The 20,950-nt window shown below is 43.8% G+C and overlaps 1 protein-coding gene across 4 annotated transcripts in view; it reads right to left on the reverse strand.

Annotated features, from left to right (window-relative positions):
• The window catches only part of LOC118360235 (agrin-like), a 409,423-nt gene that overhangs the window by 148,028 nt on the left and 240,445 nt on the right, over positions 1-20,950 (reverse strand). For 3 of the 4 annotated variants that reach the window (XM_052482563.1, XM_035739526.2, XM_035739530.2), the window contains 2 exons: positions 20,561-20,767; positions 1,448-1,669 (listed from right to left, as the gene is read on the reverse strand). In XM_052482563.1, the coding sequence (XP_052338523.1) occupies positions 1,448-1,669; positions 20,561-20,767 (429 nt within the window). The remainder of the gene's footprint in view (positions 1-1,447; positions 1,670-20,560; positions 20,768-20,950) is intronic. The other variant, XM_052482562.1, reaches the window with a different exon arrangement.

The raw sequence follows: 20,950 nt of genomic DNA on the forward strand, positions 1-20,950 counted from the left end.
TGAAAAATCTCAAATAGAAAATGTATTTTGATATGTTTAACACTTTTTTGGTTACTACATGATTCCATATGTGTTATTTCATAGTTTTGATGTCTTCACTATTACTCTACAATGTAGAAAATAGTCTAAATAAACAAAAACCCTTGAATGAGTAGGTGTGTCCAAACTATTGACTGGTACTGGATGTGTAACTGATAGATACACACACACTACATGTTAATGTTTTTAAATGTATGTCAAATGTAAAGTCTTTTGTCTGTAATGTGTTTTCCGTTATGTGTCGGACCCCAGTAAGACTAGGTGTCGCCATTGGCATCGGCTAATGGAGATCCTAATCCAATCAAATCAAAAGCTATTACCTGTTTAGGACCAAATGGCTACATGCAGGCAACATGCATGACCTTTACTAAGTAGCCTATAAGAGAAGAGAGAAGTGAAGAGATGTAAATATTTATCTGAATTTGTTCACGTCTGGGCATAGTTAGTCTACACATGACATGTCAGCCTACTGTACATGTTCCTTACTGGGCAGATATATGCCTCTGCCGTAGACCACATCTACAGTAAAATAGAATTGTATTCAAACTAAAGCTGCAGAGAGTGAACTCTGGCTGATGACTAAGAGGAAAGGATATGGAATGGAAGAAACGGGCGCAAACAGTTTGTAGATAAAAGGAAAATGTTAATCATTGCCATCATCAATGACCCTTTATGGGAAAATGAGCACTAGAGATGCCATTAACAAGTCTAGCTAAAATGGCTTCGTCAAGTGGACTAACCAGACTTTAGGGAAGAAAAAGAAAACAGGCAATGAAATGAGTGCAGGCGGAAGCCAGGATATTTTTACCCCGGTGCTCGAGAGCAGACAAAGACTCATGACTCAGTCACCATTTCAACAGTAGGAGCATGGCTGTTCCCCCTCTCATTGGAAGAAGATCCCATCTTCAACGAGAAAGGTCAATAATAGGGAAATTGCAGGCTTTAGCCATAGACTTCCAGTCATTACACTAAAGCTAGTTAGCAACTTCCTTCCAACAGAGACAACAAATGGAATCCACAAGTTCATCTGACTCTGGGGAAGTAGACAAAGGGCCTCATTACCAAAATCCAGAAGTATCCCTTTAAATATCTGCTCTGAATTAAGATCTAAAGATGCCTGCAGAAGGAATGGGGTGATTGGCTCGAGAAACTACCTCTAACCTCCTTCATACTGGACACAGTGACATATAAATGGAATCCACCAGTTCATCTGACTCTGGGGAAGTAGATAAAGGGCCTCATTACCAACATCCTGAAGTATCCTTTGAAGACCAGGAGTTTTTCTCTGACCACATCACATGACCTTACACCCTAGGGCCCAGAGTTATTCCTGTTTCCTGGTCAGGTTACATGGTCAGGCATGTACAGTATACAGACATAGTGTACTACTGTATAGTCTGGTACTCACCGCAGGGTCCTCGGTGCTGGATGTGGATCTCCCTCTGCAGGGCGCAGCCCGTGGCCCTCATCTCACAATGGCTGCCGTAGCTGTGGCCATCACTGCCGCACACTGGGTCGGGTGTCTGGAGGCAGGCTTCGGGGCACTCACATACGGGCTTGTCGTTCTTCACCACACACACAGCGCCAAACTCGCAGGCCTTTGCCAGGCACGGGCTGGGCGCGTGGAGATCTGAGATGGGAGACAATTGGGGTTAGCATTGATGGGGGTGAGGGAGCAGTGAGAGAGGTTGAAGGAGAAGGATGGGAATTGAGGGGTTAGGGGTTGAAAGAGGGGGGCGGGGGCTAAAGACAGGAAGAGTGGGGTACTTAGCATAGGTTAAAAATAGAGTAGAGGTTGATGGAGGATGAAAAGGTTTGAAAGAAGGGGGTTGGCGGGTCAAATTTTATTTATACCTTTACTTAACCAGGCAAGTCAGATAAGAACACATTCTTATTTTCAATGACGGCCTAGGAACAGTGCCTGTTCAGGGGCAAAACAACATATTTGTACCTTGTCAGCTCGGGGGTTTGAACTTGCAACCATTCCGTTTACTAGTCCAATGCTCTTACCACTAGGCTACCCTGCTACCCCAGTGTGAAAGTACTGTTAACTCCCCCCACCCCCTTTTTTTGTACCTGCACAAACCTATGGTCAAGTCTGAACATGTACCCGACTCTCATCCATAGTACTTGATTTATACTACCTGTATCAATCAATTCCCGCCAGGTAATCTCATTGGCCCTGTCCCCTCTGTATGAGCCAATCACAGGTGGCAGACACCTCTGTATGAGCCAATCAGAGGTGTCTGAGCACATTGTAAAAGCCAATTACAGGTGACTGACCACTCTGTATGATAAACCCACAGCCTACGGTATATGGGTAAAAACCATAGACTTGTGGCACGGATAGAAAATTGGTAGAAAATAACTGTCCTTTTCTATTTATGGGGAAGTAAACGGGCACTGATTAATTGTTTCCAAGTATGCCGTTCTTCAAATGAAGCCATTTGCATCTCACAGAGCGAGAGCGAGAAAGAGAAAGAGAAAGAGAAAGAGAGAGAGAGAGAGAGAGAGAGAGAGAGAGAGAGAGGGAGAAAGCAACAGAGGAGAAGACGAAAAAAGAGAGCTCTCTGATGAATAATTCACAAAGCCCATCTCCTGGGCAGAGATAGATTTGAAGAAGTGGGAGAACATCAGAGAGAAGGTGTATGCATGCCACTCTCTTCTCCGGCCGCTCCACTACCATTTATTCATTTGTACCTTTATTTAACTAGGCAAGTCAGTTAAGAACACGTTCTTATTTACCCCGGCCAAACTCGGACGACACTGGGCCAATTGTGTGCCGCCCTATGGGACTCCAAATCACGGCCGGATGTGATACAACCTATAACTTCATTAAATTGGGGGTTAGCAAAGAGACTGCCTGGGCTTCTGAGGGTAGGAGTGGGATGGCGTTCAGTGTGGTGCCGGTTCTGCCATTGCCAGGCGAGTTGGGAAGTGGGTCAGGATCGGGATGAACGAGGAAGAAACATGTAGACGACAATGTGATCTGAAGTGATCCAGCTAATGTTGTTTCATCATCATTGCCTCCTTATCCTTCTTCAACCCCCCCAATCAATTCTTCATCAAAATTCTTCTCGAGGTTAGATGTTCAGGTCACTGCCAAAATAATGGAAAAACTTTACAAAATGAGGGATAACTCCACACAGGTGTGGTTCCTAACTAAATGAAGTAATACGCATCCGATCATGCTAAGGGTCATGTATAAATCATTTCAGGCCATTACTTTGGCTACCAGGGCTACGCCCCCATAGGATGACAATGCCCCGGCCACAAAGCATGAGTGGTCATTTAATGGTTTGATGAGAATGACAACGATGTAAACCATATGCAATGGCCAGTCTCAGTCACCAGATCTCAACCCAATTGAACACTTATGGGAGATTCTGGAGCAGTGCCCGGAGAGAGTTTTCCATCAACGAAACACCAAATGATTGAATGTCTCGTGGAAGAATGGTGCTGCATCCCTCCAATATAGTTCCAGACACCAGTACAGTTGTGGCCAAAAGTTTTGAGAATGACACAAATATGAATTTTCACAAAGTCTGCTGCCTCAGTTTGTATGATGGCAATTTGCATACAGAATGTTATGAAGAGTGATCAAATGAATTGCAACCATGACGGACACTCTACCTCCAAATCGATCCCGCTCCAGAGTACAGGCCTCGGTGTAACCCTCATTCCTTCGATGATAAACACAAATCTGACCATCACCACTGGTGAGACAAAACCGTGACTCGTCAATTCTGAGCACTGATGGAGGGATTGTGAGTTCATGGTGTAACTCGGGCAGTTGTTGTTGTCATCCTGTACCTGTCCCGCAGGTGTGATGTTCGGATGTACCGATCCTGTGCAGGTGTTGTTACACGTGGTCTGCCACTGCGAGGACGATCAGCTGTCCATCCTGTCTCCTTGTAGCGCTGTCTTAAGCGTCTCACAGTACGGACATTGCAATTTATTGCCCTGGCCACATCTGCAGTCCTCATGCCTCCTTGCAGCATGCCTAAGGCACATTCACGCAGATGAGCAGGGACACAGGGCAACTTTCTTTTGGTGTTTTTCAGTCAGTTGAAAGGCCTCTTCAGTGTCCGAAGTTTTCATAACTGTGACCTTAATTGCCTACCGCCTGTAAGCTGTTAGTGTCTTAACGACCGTTCCACAGGTGCCAGTTCATTAGTTGTTTATGGTTCATTGAACAAGCATGGGAAACAGTGTTTAAACCCTATATAATGAATATCTGTGAAGTAAAGTTTAATTTTTACAAATTATCTTTGAAAGACAGGGTCCTGAAAAAGGGACGTTTCTTTTTTGCTGAGTTTACAGCTGAGTTTAAGCCGTATGCTGAGTTTACATACTGCTTAAAGCTATACAGACTAAATCAATTATGTTTGTAAATGATATGACAATGGTGGTAAGTTGGTGGTAAGTTTTTGTTTGTTGAGTGATTCAATTGGTTTCAGAATAGTAGCTCCTGCTTGTGACCAGCATGTGAGGCAATATCTCAGATGTGAGACGTGCATTTATAAATGTCGTATACAGTTGAAGTTGGAAGTTTACATACACATAGCCAAAAACATTCAAACTCAGTTTTTCACCATTCCTGACATTTAATCCTAGTAAACATTCCCTGTCTTAGGTCAGTTAGGATAACCAGTTTATTTTAAGAATGTGAAATGTCAGAATAATAGGAGAGAATGATTTGTTTAATCTTTTATTTCTTTCATCACATTCCCAGTCGGTCAGAAGTTTACATACACTCAGTTAGTATTTGGTAGCATTGCCTTTAAATTGTTTAACTTGGGTCAAACATTTCGGGTAGCCTTCCAGAAGCGTTCCACAATAAGTTGCATTTTGTCCCATTCCTCCTGACAGAGCTGGTGTAGCTGAGTCAGGTTTGTAGGCCTCCTTGCTCGCACACGCTTTATCAGTTTTGCCCACAAATGTTCTATAGGATTGAGGTCAGGGCTTTGATGGCCACTCCAATATCTTGACTTTGTTGTCCTTGAGCCATTTTCCCGGGACCACCCATACGTAGAATGTATGCACACATGACTGTAAGTCGCTTTGGATAAAAGCGTCTGCTAAATGGCATATATTTAATATTTAATTTTGCCACAACTTTGGAAGTATGCTTGGGGTCATTGGCCATTTGGAAGACCCATTTGCGACCATGCTTTAACTTTCTGACTGATGTCTTGAGATGTTGCTTCAATATATCCACGCCGTTTCCCCAAGGTCTCTGCAGCATTGTGACGTATTTGTAGGCATATCATTGGAAGATTGGCCATAAGAGACTACATTTACCAGGTGTCCGCCCGGTGTCCTTTGTTGAAATTGTTGCATAATCTTCAGCTACGTGCATTTTTCCAGGGGGTTCAGAGAAGAAAGCACACTTCCACGAACGATATATCATCGAAGAGATATGTGAAAAACACCTTGAGGATTGATTCTAAACAACGTTTTCCATGTTTCAGTCGATATTATGGAGTTAATTTGGAAAAATGTTCGGCGTTTTGATGACTGAATTTTTTATTTTTTTTTGGTAGCCAAACGTGATGTACAAAATGGAGCGATTTCTCCTACACAAAGAATCTTTCAGGAAAAACGGAACATTTGCTATCTAAACTGAGTCTCCTCATTGAAAACATCTGAAGTTCTTCAAAAGGTAAATGATTTTATTTGAATGCTTTTCTTGTTTTTGTGAAAATGTTGCCCGCTGAATGCTATGCTAAATGCTACGCTAGCTATCAATAATCTTACACAAATGCTTGTTTTGCTATGGTTGAAAAGCATATTTTGAAAATCTGAGATGACAGTGTTGTTAACAAAAGGCTAAGCTTGAGAGCTAATATATTTATTTCATTTCATTTGCGATTTTCATGAATAGTTAACGTTGCGTTGTGGTAATGAGCTTGAGGCTGTATTCACGATCCCGGATCCGGGATGGCTAGAATCAAGAGTTTGAACTTGTTATCAGTATAAAATACACCTGTCCACAACCTCAAACAGTCACACTCCAAACTCCACTATGGCCAAGAGCAAAGAGCTGTCAAAGGACACCAGAAACAAATTTGTAGACCTGCACCAGGCTGGGAAGACTTAATCTGCAATAGGTAAGCAGATTGGTTTGAAGAAATCAACTGTGGGAGCAATTATTAGGAAATGGAAGACATACAAGACCACTGATATCCTCCCTCGATCTGGGGCAAGATCTCACCCCGTGGGGTCAAAATGTTCACAAGAACGGTGAGCAAAAATCCCAGAACCACACGGGGGGGACCTAGTGAATGACCTGCAGAGAGCTGGGACCAAAGTAACAAAGCCTACCATCAGTAACACACTATGCCGCCAGGGACTCAAATCCTGCAGTGCCAGATGTGTCCCCCTGCTTAATCCAGTACATGTCCAGGCCCGTCTGAAGTTTGCTAGAGAGTATTTGGATGATCCAGAAGAAGATTGGGAGAATGTCAGATGAAACCAAAATATAACTTTTTGGTAAAAACTCAACTCGTCGTGTTTGGAGGACAAAGAATGCTGAGTTTCATCCAAAGAACACCATACCTACTGTGAAGCATGGGGGTGGAAACATCATGCTTTGGGGCTGTTTTTCTGCAAAGGGACCAGGACGACTGATCCGTGTAAAGGAAAGAATGAATGGGGCCACGTATTGTGAGATTTTGAGTGAAAACCTCCTTCCATCAGCAAGGGCATTGAAGATGAAATGTGGCTGGGTCTTTCAGCATGACAATGATCCCAAACACACCGCCCGGGCAACGATGGAGTGGCTTCGTAGGAAGCATTTCAAGGTCCTGGAGTGGCGTAGCCAGTCTCCAGATCTCAACCCCATAGAAAATCTTTGGAGGGGGTTGAAAGTCCGTGTTGCCCAGCAACAGCCCCAAAACATCACTGCTATAGAGGAGATCTGCATGGAGGAATGGCCAAAATACCAGCAACAGTGTGTGAAAACATTGTGAAGACTTACAGAAAACGTTTTACCTCTGACATTGCCAACAAAGGGTATATAACTAAGTATTGAGATAAACTTTTGCTATTGACCAAATACTTATTTTCCACCATAATTTGCAAATAAATTCATTAAAAATCCTAAAATGTGATTTTCTGGATTTTTTTTCTCATTTTGTCTGTCATAGTTGAAGTGTACCTATGATGAAAATTACAGGCCTGTCTCATCTTTTTAAGTGGGAGGACTTGCACAATTGGTGGCTGACTTTTTTGCCCAACTGTAGGACTCGTTTTATTCTGGATATATATACTTGTTTACTCCAGCATCTTCACAAGGTCCTTTGCTGTTGTTCTGGGATTGACTTGTACTTTTCACACCAAAGTACGTTCATCTCTAGGAGACAGAATGTGTCTCCTTCCTGAGCGGTATGACGGCTGCATGGTCCCGTGGTGTTAGTTTGTACAAATAAACTTTAGTACCTTCAGGCGTTTGGAAATTGCTCTCAAGGATGAACCAGACTTGTGGTCTACAATTTTTTTTCTGAGGTCTTGGCTGATTTATTTAGATTTTACAATGATGTCAAGCAAATGAGCACTGAGTTTGAAGGTAGGCCTCTAATCGACTCAAATTATGTCATTTAGCCTATCAGAAGCTTCTAAAGCCATGACATCATTTTCTGGAATTATCCAAGCTGTTTAAAGGCAGAGTCAGCTTAGTGTATGTAAAGTTCTGACCCACTGGAATTATGATATAGTGAATTATAACTGAAATAATCTGTCTGTAAACTTTTGTTGTAAAAATTACTTGTGTCGTGCACAAAGTCGATGTCCTAACCGACTTGCCAAAACTATAGTTTGTTAAGAAATTTGTGGAGTGGTTGAAAAATGAGTATTCATTTTTATTTATTTTTTATTTCACCTTTATTTAAACAGGTAGACAAGTTGAGAACAAGTTCTCATTTACAATTGCGACCTGGCCAAGATAAAGCAAAGCAGTTCGACACATACAACAACACAGAGTTACACATGGAGTAAAACAAACATACAGTCAATAATACATAATAGTACATATTAATGACTCCAACCTACGTGTTTGTAAACTTCTGACTTCAACTGTACATCTGTCATCATTCTTACCAGACTTCAGTCCTTTTTTCAAGGAAAAATCCCCTTCTATCATCTGCCTAAAGAGGTCCTCGTTGAACCATTGTAGAAAGGTTTCCGTCTTGGCTTACGTTGGCATTTCCTAGTAAAAGAAAAATCCACTTTGTCAATAGTTGACATAAATGTTCTGTATGCAGACTTTGAGTCTTCATTGCTTTACAGATCAGACAAATCAATTTGACTTACTGCTGTGTCATAGTTACTCTGCTCACTTTTCAGGATTTTTTTTGTATTGTTGCACATTAATATGGTTCTTAAATGTCTTTTTAGTGAGCTTTCTAACCACCAATGTAACATTGTGGTCAGATATGCCAGTTAGTAAGTTACTGGACTTAGTTTTTCAATCAGGTCTGTTAGTAAACACCAGATCAATTTGAGTATGGGATGACTGTGTTACTCTGGTTGGACCTTGTATTTTTTGAGTCAGGTTGAAATCATCTGTGATTTCTTTGAGTTTTTTCCTGCAAGTTTTATTTTCCAAGTTTATATTGAAATCGCCCATGAAGATGATCTCCTTCTTATGATCACATTCTTTCAAGCATGACATTTAGATGGTCAGCAGATTGCTCTCATTCTCTTGAATGGGTGGTTGGAATGGATTGACAGTTGAAACCCCAAAGCCACGGGAGACTGTGACGTATGTCCTCATCTAGCCAAGCGGACAGGAGAATTATGCAAGATGTCGAAGCCATGCGAGGGAGGCTCATTGACATGTCTTGCGGGTGGGGGCATAACGTGGCATGTCGGCCGTTAGGGAGAAAGATTATAAGACAGGGGAAGAGGATGTGATGATGCATTTGATCCGCGGCTTCCCAGCGAGCGCGAGGGAGTGCTGTCATTACCCTGATTATTATGGGATTAGACTAGCATCTCAACAAGCGCTCCGTTTAAGAAATCACTGCCGTTTCATTTTGAAAGCACAGGTGCATTTAATACTCTTAATATTCCCCTCCCCTGGGCCTCAGCCTTGCGCTCTTGGTTCAATCATCAACAGATAGCAGAAGGCAATTTACCTATGTGGCGCTATCTTGCCCATGGAATACCAGTGACGTCATCTCCAGCTGTTAGCGAGAGAGGCCCTATGTAGCAGTTTGATAGATAGCATCATGTCTAAAATCTCAGGATTGTGGTGGCTTCCCAGCTCACCATTGTGTTGGGGTGTAGTTTGGCTGCAATGTAGAGGGTCCGCACACAACAAAGAACGTTTCTAAGTTATTCTATGCTTATTTCTTTATTTCAACAAGTGCAGAACAAACGTTCAGGCTGTTAGGCTGTCGTCAGTGTCATAGTGTCTCTTCACAGGACAAGAAAGGCAACCTTGATTCGGCATTTAAGGAAAAAGGGAACAGCAAAACAACAAGATAAGGGCCTGGCTGATACTGGTGTGAGGAGGAGCATTGCCCACCGGCGACCATAATTTAACAAATCTAAACTGATCATGTGCAAGGATGAGCGAGGAGACAAGGCTCTCAGTTTTTGTAATTGGAATGTTGCGGCTTAAGCAGTGGAACACTGCTATTGATTTCTGTGTTGCGGGAACGCCGGTGGTTCGAAAGAGCTGCGAAATTGGCATGTAAATATATAAGTAGTGGAACTGTGCCTAATTTTGCCAGGCTTCAGAAAAAGCTATTCTGCCTGATATTTCTTTTCTCACTGTGTGTATGTAGCGCTGGAAACAGAGGGCAATCGACACACACACTCATGGCCTTCAAATGGATTCACCGACCCATTTCCCAAGGCCCGGCTCCCTAACATGCAACTGCAGTCTCAGATAACGCTTTTGTCCCTGGTTCTCTTTGTTTCATACACCAAAAAATAAGATGAAAAGAATCCAAAAAGCTCTTTATTCTTTAATGCGCAATCCTTCTGGAGGCACATTTTTTGATTCCAGATTTATTAAATAGAAGAAGCAAAACTCCCACAGTTCTCGGTGAAATAATCTTAGTGGGGAGAGAGAGTGTAAGATTAGAGACTTTGAGAAACGTCCAGCAGCCCTTATACCCGGCTTTGGTAATTGATATGGCTTACATATTCTCAGTCGGGGAAAAAAATCTTAAGGAACTGAAAGCGTCTTTTCTCCTTCGGAAACAGTGAGGGAGACTTGGAAACGGCAGCCTGCCATCCCGGAGGCCTGGGTAGTGATGGTCGTGGTGGCTGTGCTGTTCAAGGACTGGAGCTTTCGCAGTCATATGCCTCAGGAGAGCAGGACATATACTAGGAGGCTGCAGTAGTCAGTCACATACGTGCATCAAATGCACACATACTATTTAATGTCCCCTCTGTGTTTATCAGAAGAAAGAGACAAGACAATGGTGTGTGTGTAAGATCCAGAGTGCCACAAATCTAATCAAAGAAGTGAGAGAAAAAGGTGTGCCGTGGAGAGATGGCTGTAAGTGAGTGCATCGCCGCAGGAGTGGTCTTGGAGATGAGTAACTCTCCTCTGATCAATAATTCTGCTCCTAGCTGAAGTAAAGAAACCCCAGTGGATTCTCTACGGAAGGACAATGTGTCTGTCTCAGAAGTGGCGACTTGGGAGTCTGGATTCTGCCTCCGCTTTGTGCCCTTTTCCCACCAGGCTAGGCCATGCTCCCTCCCTTCGCTCCCCTGCTTTCCTTTTCCTTTTAATTAGTCTGATATTTTAAATAGTTGCCATCCCCGAGATTAAAACCAGGGGGATTAAAACTCTTGTCAGAAGAAATGGGCTTCTGGGGTGCTGCTGGTAATGCAGCACTATGGATTGCTTTAGAGAACCATTACTGTCGCTGGCCTACCCACTGACAGACGTTCTGCTACATGTATACCCCCCACAACCACAAATGTTCCGCTGCCCGTCTTCCCCCAAGAGAGGCGTTGCCTCTTCCCTTCTCTCACTAAACTGTCACATTAGTCAAGATTTAGAGGCGAGCTGAATGCACTCGGCGGGCGTTCTGTATATAAGCCAGGAGAGATGGAGTGTCATGTTCTTAGCCGTGTTTGCGTGGGTAATGTATGCGGTTCAGCGCTGTACATATGGATGTAAAAGCAGGGAGATTATATTTTTGTGGTCGAGCATCACCCTACTCATGCATATGTAGATTGGAATCTTCCTTGCTCCCTGGTCCATTTCAGAATTACTCCCAATGTCACGATAAGAATCAGAGAAAACCCCTACCCATGCTGTCAGTAGCCAATCGGGTGAGGGAGTTGCGGGTGTCAGTGCCACCATTGTAGAGAAGCAGCCAAATGGGAATTGCCCTTACTCAGTTTTGTCGGTGCTGCAAAGGGGGGCTGCCACCCGTGTCTCGCTAGCAGTGAAAACATTTATAGAACATATTAAAATAGGTGCCAGAACGGGAGAGAAAAGGCTAAATATTAGCATATAGTGAAAGGAAGGCCCGCGGGCCCTGTTTCCCTGCTACGGAGCACTTATCACAGAGTAATGGCTGCAAGGGGACAAAAACAAATACCTTAGTCCTCCACTTGCTTTTTAAAACCCCAAACACGCTTTATCTACCAGACGACACAGATGACGTGAAATACAGCGAAACAGAGGGTGAGAGAGAGGGGGTGGGAGAAGAGGGGGAAATAAAAAAAGAGGGAAATATAGAAAAAGCAAAAGTAAATGAGGACAGAGAAAGACAACAATGAGGGAACACATACAATGGTTCTTCCTTTAAAAGTTGTGTCGTACTGCAGCACAGCTTGCGGGTGGCCGCAGAATTCTATTTCATGTTATTGAAGTGTCGTCCATTGTTGCCATTCTATTCCAAGAAAAAGGAAAAAAGGAAACGCTCAGGATTTCCGTCAGGAAAATATGGCTCTGTATAATGGAACCGGTTGGGAGTAGGCTACTAAGTGACAGCGAGTGAAAAGCAAAATAATCCTAACATTTCCACACCCTAATTGTAGTCTAACCAATACCCAAACGGAGATTCAGTGAAAATTGAAATTTTGTTGATTTATCAAGACCAGTCCCCATGCTTGTCTCAGAGCAGCGTGAAACGGTGCTGAAATAGTTGACCACACGCAGGTTGGCTATTGCTCCAAATCGTATCATAACAATTGAATGACTTTGGGTGTTCCAGTAAGGAACCTCGTGTTGCCTTCATTAGCCTACTTTATTCCACTATTTCTATCATTCAGTGACATTAATTCCCACAGTAATTTGTTTTGGATCCATCCAGATGTGGTTAGAAAACAATGCATTGTCCTGCTGATAGCCCATCAAGGGTGGGCTATCACAGTGCTATTCGCCTGTGTTACGCTGAACGCGAAAGCCCCGGAAAATAAACAGGTACCAGGGCCGGCCCTCCCATTAGACAAGATTAGACGGCCACCTGTACAACATTCTTTAGCACCATGACCAGGATCTCTATTCATTTAAGTGAGCAGATTAGGGCTTTCAGGTGGAATGGAAAATTGCGTGTGAATTTATAAACCATGTGCCATGGAATCGTTACATCGAAAATCTCTTCCTGACTATTTTGCGATCTATATGGCACAGGTGTCAATTTTCTGGTCTTTAAATGAAACTGGTATATATTTTTAATTATCACAATTTTCCGACAGACAAGTTTGCATTTCTTACTTTTCCCCCCTTCCACTTGATAAAGGTTCCAATTGATACATTTTTATCAATTAGTACATTTGAGTTTAACCACAATATTTGTTGTATTATTTGTTCTGTATTTTCTGGTGGTTTAAACTGAAACTTTCTATGGCTTGTTTAAAAAATAACAATATTTTAGAGATTATTTCGTTTTTGAAATAACCGAATGTCAGCGGTTATAATCTGAATAAAGGAAAAAAGGCCATTCTTGAACATGGGGTGAGACATTCTTACTAATTTGTAAATAAAGGCAGTTTGTTATTTGGAATTATTTATTTCTGTTTTTAGAGGGAGAGAAACCAAAAGCCCACCGTGCCTATTTTTGGAAAATCGTCAGTCCACATGTCAAGTGAAATTCCCCCATTGAATTTATCCAAGTTCTCTCTTAACTCCAGGACCACCAACAGTTGCTTGTTGTTGTTGCCTGATGCAGGACTCTAGTGCCAGAGAAAATAGACTCTCAAGCTGAAAACACGTCCATTAATTTAAGAAAAGTCCATTTGTGCCACAGTTTAGACTACCTAAGTCCCACTTGTGAAGGTGTGATGCAATGACAGAATGCCACCATCTACCACTAACTGTTGCAGCATAAGCTCGTAACTCTTAAAGGAAGAACCACTGTACAAAGATGAGCTCCTCCATCTCATGACGTGTATATGTACAGAGGAGAGGGGGAGGAGAGGAAGGAAGGTAATAGCAGGCCACCAAACAGCAGATGGGCATCATTGGCATGGTGGTCCACACAGAGGGCACACAACACATACATTGTGAGAGAGGAAGGAAGGAAGGAAGGAAGGAAGGAAGGAAGGAAGGAAGGAAGGAAGGAAGGAAGGGTGCAACAGACAGGGTAAGGGGAGGGGTGGCTCACCAAAGCAGAACCCTGCTATACCCATAAGGCCTGGTGACTGCTCACAACTCTGCCACTACTGAAACACACACACACACACACCCTCATCACCACACACACACACTTCAGTCCGCTATGGGCCACGTTAAATATAATTCCTAGTACCCCTGCCATATCGTCAACTTGACTCCCAGAGCAACTACACTAATTAGATTCATTACCAAACATCACTGGAGGTCCTCGCTGAGTTTAATAGCTACTCAGTCTATTATTGTTGACTAGTGTCGTCGCGTGGCGGAGATGCTAATCAAATCAACATGCAAATTATAAATATTCGCCAGAGAGGCTTGTGTATATGCCATTTAGCAGACACTTTTTATCCAAAGCGAATTACAGTCATGTGTGCATACAGGGTGTCACCGTAGGTGCACTTTTCTCCCCAGTTCTCCTCCTTCCCCGAAGCTCTTTGTCAATGACAATGTCTCTCTGGCTGAGTGATTCTCTGTTAACCTCTGGGAGGAGAGTGTGTGTGTGAATGTGCACACACACACACACACACACACACACACACACACACACACACACACACACACACACACACACACACACACACACACACACACACACGCATGTACACATACACACACACAAACAATGAGCCAATATTGCACCGCTCTCAAACGGTATTCAAACCAATTATCTAACCATCTAACTAAGTACTTCACTGTCTGTCTGTGTGTCTGTCTGTGATCCGCTGTACCATCTAATGTGTGTCTGTCACGCTGCAGTAAAAGCTGTCTTTGAGCGCTCTGGGTTAAGGCAGACACATCTTAAGCCCCTTGGGCTTTTTTCATCTGAGCATCTGGGGAATGCTATGAACTGGCCACTCACAATCCACCGCCATTCATCTTTAAAGTGGCTCATCTCATGAGAGACTGACCTCGGACACATTCCCGTGGAAGACCATATGGGCTTATATATCAAACAGGGCAACATTGTCTTTTTCAGCTTATAAAATGGTTGTGTCCAGTGTTTCTCAAATAGTTTACGGCACTGACCAAATTTCAGTTCTTGAACGTTGTGAAAATGTTGTGCAACTCCCAGCGCATTTACTGTGAACACTGAGGCTGTACCCGCTTTAAGTTACAGTTTTACTGTGAACACTGAGGCTGTACCCGCTTTAAGTTACAGTTTTACTGTGAACACTGAGGCTGTACCTGCTTTAGGTTACAGTTTTACTGTCAACACTGAGAATGTACCTGCTTTAAGTTACAGTTTTACTGTGAACACTGAGAATGTACCCGCTTTAAGTTACAGTTTTACTGTGAACACTGAGGCTGTACCTGCTTTAGGTTACAGTGTTACTGTGAAAACTGAGGCTGTACCCGCTTTAAGTTACAGTTTTACTGTGAACACTGAGGCTGTACCTGCTTTAGGTTACAGTTTTACTGTCAACACTGAGAATGTACCTGCTTTAAGTTACAGTTTTACTGTGAACACTGAGGCTGTACCCGCTTTAAGTTACAGTTTTTACAGTGACCAAGTAGGCTACTGTGGCTATGTGATCATAATGTAGGCCTACCAGAGTGGCCTACCATCAAAAACAATGGAGAAAATGCATCCCATAACATTTTGACGTGTAAATAGCTGTTCTATCATTCAGCCTACAGTAGTAGTGTGGTGTTCAATGTAGGCCTACATTCCATTTTTTTTTATTTATTTTACCTTTATTTAACCAGGCAAGTCAGTTAAGAACACATTCTTATTTTCAATGACGGCCTGGGAACAGTGGGTTAACTGCCTGTTTTAGGGGCAGAACGACAGATTTGTACCTTGTCAGCTCGGGGGTTTGAACTCGCAACCTTCCGGTTACTAGTCCAACGCTCTAACCACTAGGCTACGCTGCCGCCCCAAGCCTACATTCCACGAGCCTACATTCCATGAGACTTTTGAAAAAAAAAAACATGCAGGGCTTTACATTAACCTGTTTATCCACTTGTCCTTCAGGCAAGGAGGTGACTGAAAATGTTGTTGTGTTGTTTGGTGCAAGAAACCGCTTTACAAAATAAAACGCATTAATTATGCTACTCTCTGCTACTTAGCTTATTCAAGCCTGTCTCAAAATTCAACACTGCCCCTTTAAGACAAAAGCTCTTTACCTGACTAGCTTTTCAAAGATGTCTAGAAATGTAGACGTGTTGTGCTCTTGCAGGAAGCAATCACTCTCCTATTGCTGAATACAAATAATCTATAACCGGGCTAATAACTCAATAACTAGCAAAAGACTATAAACAAAACAAATACGTGGCTACATGCAGCTCTTGCATTGATCTGAAAACAAACGCATCTACTCACGACCACCGCTGTAAACACAGTCCAGTTAAAAGTAAATGGCAGAGATCCACATATGGCAATGGTCTATTTGCATATAGGCCTACTGCAGCTGTGATTGGTTATGCCTACTGCAGCTGTGATTGGTTATGCCGCACCGGTCCGAGAAGTTTGTTTCGGTATGCTGCATTGAAAGTGGCAAAATATTGTGTTGATTCGATCACAACTGCCACATTAAAGTGAAACGTTGATAGTGTTAACTGGAAAAACTCAACAAAGTTGCGCTAGGTTCAATCTTGTGCGCCTCTCCGTGGGCTGATATTTCTTCTGCGCTTCGCGCAGCAGTCCCAGGGGAGTAGCACAACGGTCTCGGGCTACTGCTTGCAGCACAAGCATCTTAGAGGGAACATTGGTTGTGTCCATATGATTAGGGAAGTTTGTGGCCCTTGAGGGATACAAAAGAGTGAAAGGGCAGATGCCAGTCAAATTAGGGAGGTTGTCACCTCACTCACGATTAGGTGTCATATATGGAAATATTTTCAGCCCTCCATACGGCTTGTGGCGTGACTGATCGATAAACTAGCACCATCTCACGGCCAATAAGAGAGGAGTGTGTGTGGGTTTGGGATAGTGACAGCCATGGCACCCCATCATCCCAGTTTTTCGCTCTCCAACCATCCCACGGTCGACGCTCTTAGAGCTTTCGGGAAGTGACAAAAGGCCGGCCAGTGACAGGCAGCAGAAGATGGAGACTGAACCACTTCAGGCTTATTGGGGTGCATGTAGAAGACTGTACACACACCAGGAATGCCAGAACAGCAGCTGAATGGGAGGACTATAGATGAAAAAGGACAGCAGGGACCTTCACTTCTGCACTGTGTGTGTGTACTTGCGATCACTACTTCTGATGTACAGTAAGTGATTTTAAGTATGTTTTAGACTGCCATTTAAGTTAGCAGGGGACTGTGGTTCCCAGAGGTGGCATGTGGTTTGGACCAGTAACGATGACTCAAGCTCCTTTGTGGAGTGTGTGTGTTGTGGTTAGGATGGAAGTACAATGGCTGACCACGGTCACAGTGATGAGAGATAGTGTGTCCTTTGCTGCATGGCACAGCTGTAACTGTAACCTGTCCTCTGACTGTGCTATTGATCGCTTCGTGACAAGGAGGCCATTTAGGCACAGACACTGTCACATACAAAACAGCGGCACACACACACACACACACACACACACACACAAAGAAGCCTACACACACAAAACCAAACATACACACACACACACACACCCTCTCACACATACTACTCCCACAACTAAGCCAACAGCCGCGGCACCTCACTCCTCTCCTTTTGATGTTGAATTAAATCTGAAAGGAGATTTAAATCTAAATCTCATCATGTCGTCAAGCAAATATGCAAAAGTCAATAGAAACGCATTGAAAAACGTACTGTAACTCGCGACCGGCTTCAATACGGCGAAAAGAACGGTGACCGTTTACTTTGTCAGAAATAATGAAATACATTTTTTTTCAAAAACATAAGCACCGCAGACATTTCACATGTTAATTTATGCGTGACACAAAAAGACAGAGGAAGAGATGAGGAAAAACTTTGCTAATGAGTTGCACCATGATACTGTGAAGCTTCAACGTCACCTCGCCGAGTACAACTTCAAATTCAGATAACCAACCAGAGTGAGATAGAGATATCTGTCTGAGGAGAACCACAACTGTGGTCGCGCATTTAGCTCTTCTATCGAACACAGACACTCTACCCATAGGGGTAGGCTATCTATATCCTGTGAGAACCACGGCGGGTGCAGGTTTTTACTCTGGCCAAGCAGTAACACACCCATCATTCTACAAAATCAACTCATCGTAGTTTTCGATCAAGGCTTTGATTTGCTGAATCGGGTGTGTTACTGCTTGGCAGGAGCAAAAGCCTGCATCTGTGCGGGATGGCCTTCACAGCGGTATAGTTTGCCCACCGCTGATCTAATTCTACATATAGTTAATTGATTATATGAAGAAGTTGAGAGACCTAGTCAGCAGGCACTTACAGTAAGGAGAACAAGTATTTGATACACTGCCGTTTTTGCAGGTTATCATACTTACAAAGCATGTAGAGGTCTGTAATTTTTATCATAGGTATACTTCAACTGTGAGAGACGGAATCTAAAACAAAAATCCAGAAAATCACATTGTATGATTCTTAAGTAATTCATTAGCATTTTATTGCATGACATAAGTATTTGATACATCAGAAAAGTAACTTAATACTTGGTACAGAAACCTTTGTTTGCAATTACAGAGATCATACATTTCCTGTAGTTCTAGACCAGGTTTTCACACACTGCAGCAGGGATTTTGGCCCACTCCTCCATACAGACCTTCTCCAGATTCTTCAGGTTTTGGGGCTGTCGCTGGGCAATACGGACTTTCAGCTCCCTCCAAAGATTTTCTATTGGGCTCAGGTCTGGAGACTGGCTAGGCCACTCCAGGACCTTGAGATGCTTTTAACGGAGACACTCCTTAGTTGCCCTGGCTGTGTGTTTCGAGTCGTTGTCATGCTGGAAGACCCAGCCGCGACCCATCTTCAATGCTCTTACTGAGGGAAGGAGGTTGTTGGCCAAGATCTTGCGATACATGGCCCCATCCATCCTCCCCTGAATACGGTGCAGTCGTCCTGTCCCCTTTGCAGAAAAGCATCTCCAAAAAATGAGGTTTCCACCTCCATGCTTCACGGTTGGGATGGGTGTTCTTGGGTTTGTACTCATCCTTCTTTTTCCTCCAAACACGGTGAGTGGAGTTTAAACCAAAAAGCTATATTTTTGTCTCATCAGACCACATGACTTTCTCCCATTCCTCCTCTGGATCATCCAGATGGTCATTGGCAAACTTCAAACGGGCCGGGACATGTGCTGGCTTGAGCAGGGGGACACTGCGTGCGCTGCAGGATTTTAATCCATGACGGCGTAGTGTGTTACTAATGGTTTTCTTTGAGACTGTGGTCCCAGCTCTCTTCAGGTCATTGACCAGGTCCTGCCGTGTAGTTCTGGGCTGATCCCTCCCGCCCCACGAGGTGAGATCTTGCATGGAGCCCCAGACCGAGGGTGATTGACCGTCATCTTGAACTTCTTCGATTTACTAATCATTGCGCCAACAGTTGTTGCCTTCTCACCAAGCTGCCTGCCTATTGTCCTGTAGCCCATCCCAGCCTTGTGCAGCTCTACAATTGTATCATTGATGTCCTTACACAGCTCTCTGGTCTTGGGCCACTGTGGAGAGGTTGGAATCTGTTTGATTGAGTGTGTAGACAGGTGTCTTTTATACAGATAACGAGTTCAAACATGTGCAGTTAACACAGGTAATGAGTGGAGAACAGGAGTGCTTCTTAAAGAAAAACTAACAGGTCTGTGAGAGCTGAAATTCTTACTGGTTGGTAGGTGATCAAATACTTATGTCATGCAATAAAATGCAAATGAATTACTTAAAAATCATACAATATGATTTTCTGGATTTTTGTTTTAGATTCCGTCTCTCACAGTTGAAGTGTACCTATGATAAAAATGACAGACCTCTACATGCTTTGTAAAAAAAACTGCAAAATTGGCAGTGTATCAAATACTTGTTCTCCCCACTGTATATGCATTTGGCATAGCTAAAGTCAGTGCCCGGGTGGCAAGAGAGAGGTTGGGCATAGGGCGGGGGTGGGGGGGGGGGGTCTACATGCGCTCTGCCATGCTCGGGAAGCAGGGTACCATCATAGGCTGAGGGTTGAGGGAAAAGGGGGTTGGGAACACAGCACTGGGAAGAAGAGTAGTTCCCCAACCTCACGGACGGATGCTTTCTTCCTCCCGCAGACACAGTAGGACTGCAAGGAGGGTGCACAGAGGAGAGACAAGTGGAGGAGGAGAGACTCCAGAGGTGGAGTGTTGGGAGAGAGAACATACTACTCCGTTATAGAGAGAGAGAGTGAGAAAGGGAAAAACTAAAAGAAAGAGAAAAGAGAAAGAGGAAGAGAAAGGAGAAAGACAACCACCCCTGTTTAGTCCAATTGGAGGAGAGTCTGTGACCCCCCCAAGTGGTCAGTGTCCACCAGAGGTCAAAGGTTGAACTCTCCCCTGCTGAAGTGAGGGGTGTGTCCCGAACAGCGGCAGATGTCACACGGACAAATACAGACAGACGCACTGAAATTGAAAGAATACCTGTTTAAAAAGGAAGCCGCACAGACAAAAAAGAGACCGACGGAGACAGACAGGCAAGACAAAACTTAGTGTTGTGAAGAGAGAGAGAGAGAAACCATTGAAGTGGAAGACTGGCACTACCGGGGAGGTAGGAGGACATGAAGGAAACATGAAGGCTGTTGTGTTTCATGTGTCACGTGATGGCGGAGCGTGACGGGCATGATGAAGATGGGGGATGAAGGGAAACGTGGTGGTCATAGTAACTTCCTGTCTTTTCGCTTTTTCACCTCCCCTCCCACCGCACACTACTGACAAGTCAAGAGACAGACAGAACAAACACACATACAGTACGTACACAGGACAGGAGGAGCCAACCAGAGGGAGACAGAGAGAGAAAGACCAGAGGCTTCTCCCCTTTACCCCGCTTCTAGAGGACCTGACTCACCACACGGGCCTTGCTGCTTGACGGGGATGTGGGCTTTAGCCAGGCACTCGGCGCGTCGCCGCTCACAGTCGTTGACGTAGCTGCGTCCGTCTTTGCCGCACAGCGGCTTGTAGGTCCCGTCGCACTGGATAGGCTCGCAGGAGCAGCGCACGCCTAGACGTTCCACCTGGCACACGCCATTGAACTTGCACTCCACCTTGCACATCTCTGCAAAATGGACGAGGGACATGGTTGTTTCTCGTTTTTAACGTTGAATTTTCCTCTGTAAAGCATGCTGAGACGTTGTAATAATGGACTTAAAATAAAATGTGACTTGAAATGTGATGCAGCAAATCAGTCGACGAATCGAGGCAATCTTAGAGAGGGTTGAGACGCATTCAGAGCTTCAAA

The sequence above is a fragment of the Oncorhynchus keta genome, chromosome 27 (genome assembly GCF_023373465.1).
Source record: "Oncorhynchus keta strain PuntledgeMale-10-30-2019 chromosome 27, Oket_V2, whole genome shotgun sequence".
Classification (NCBI taxonomy): Eukaryota; Metazoa; Chordata; class Actinopteri; order Salmoniformes; family Salmonidae; genus Oncorhynchus; species Oncorhynchus keta.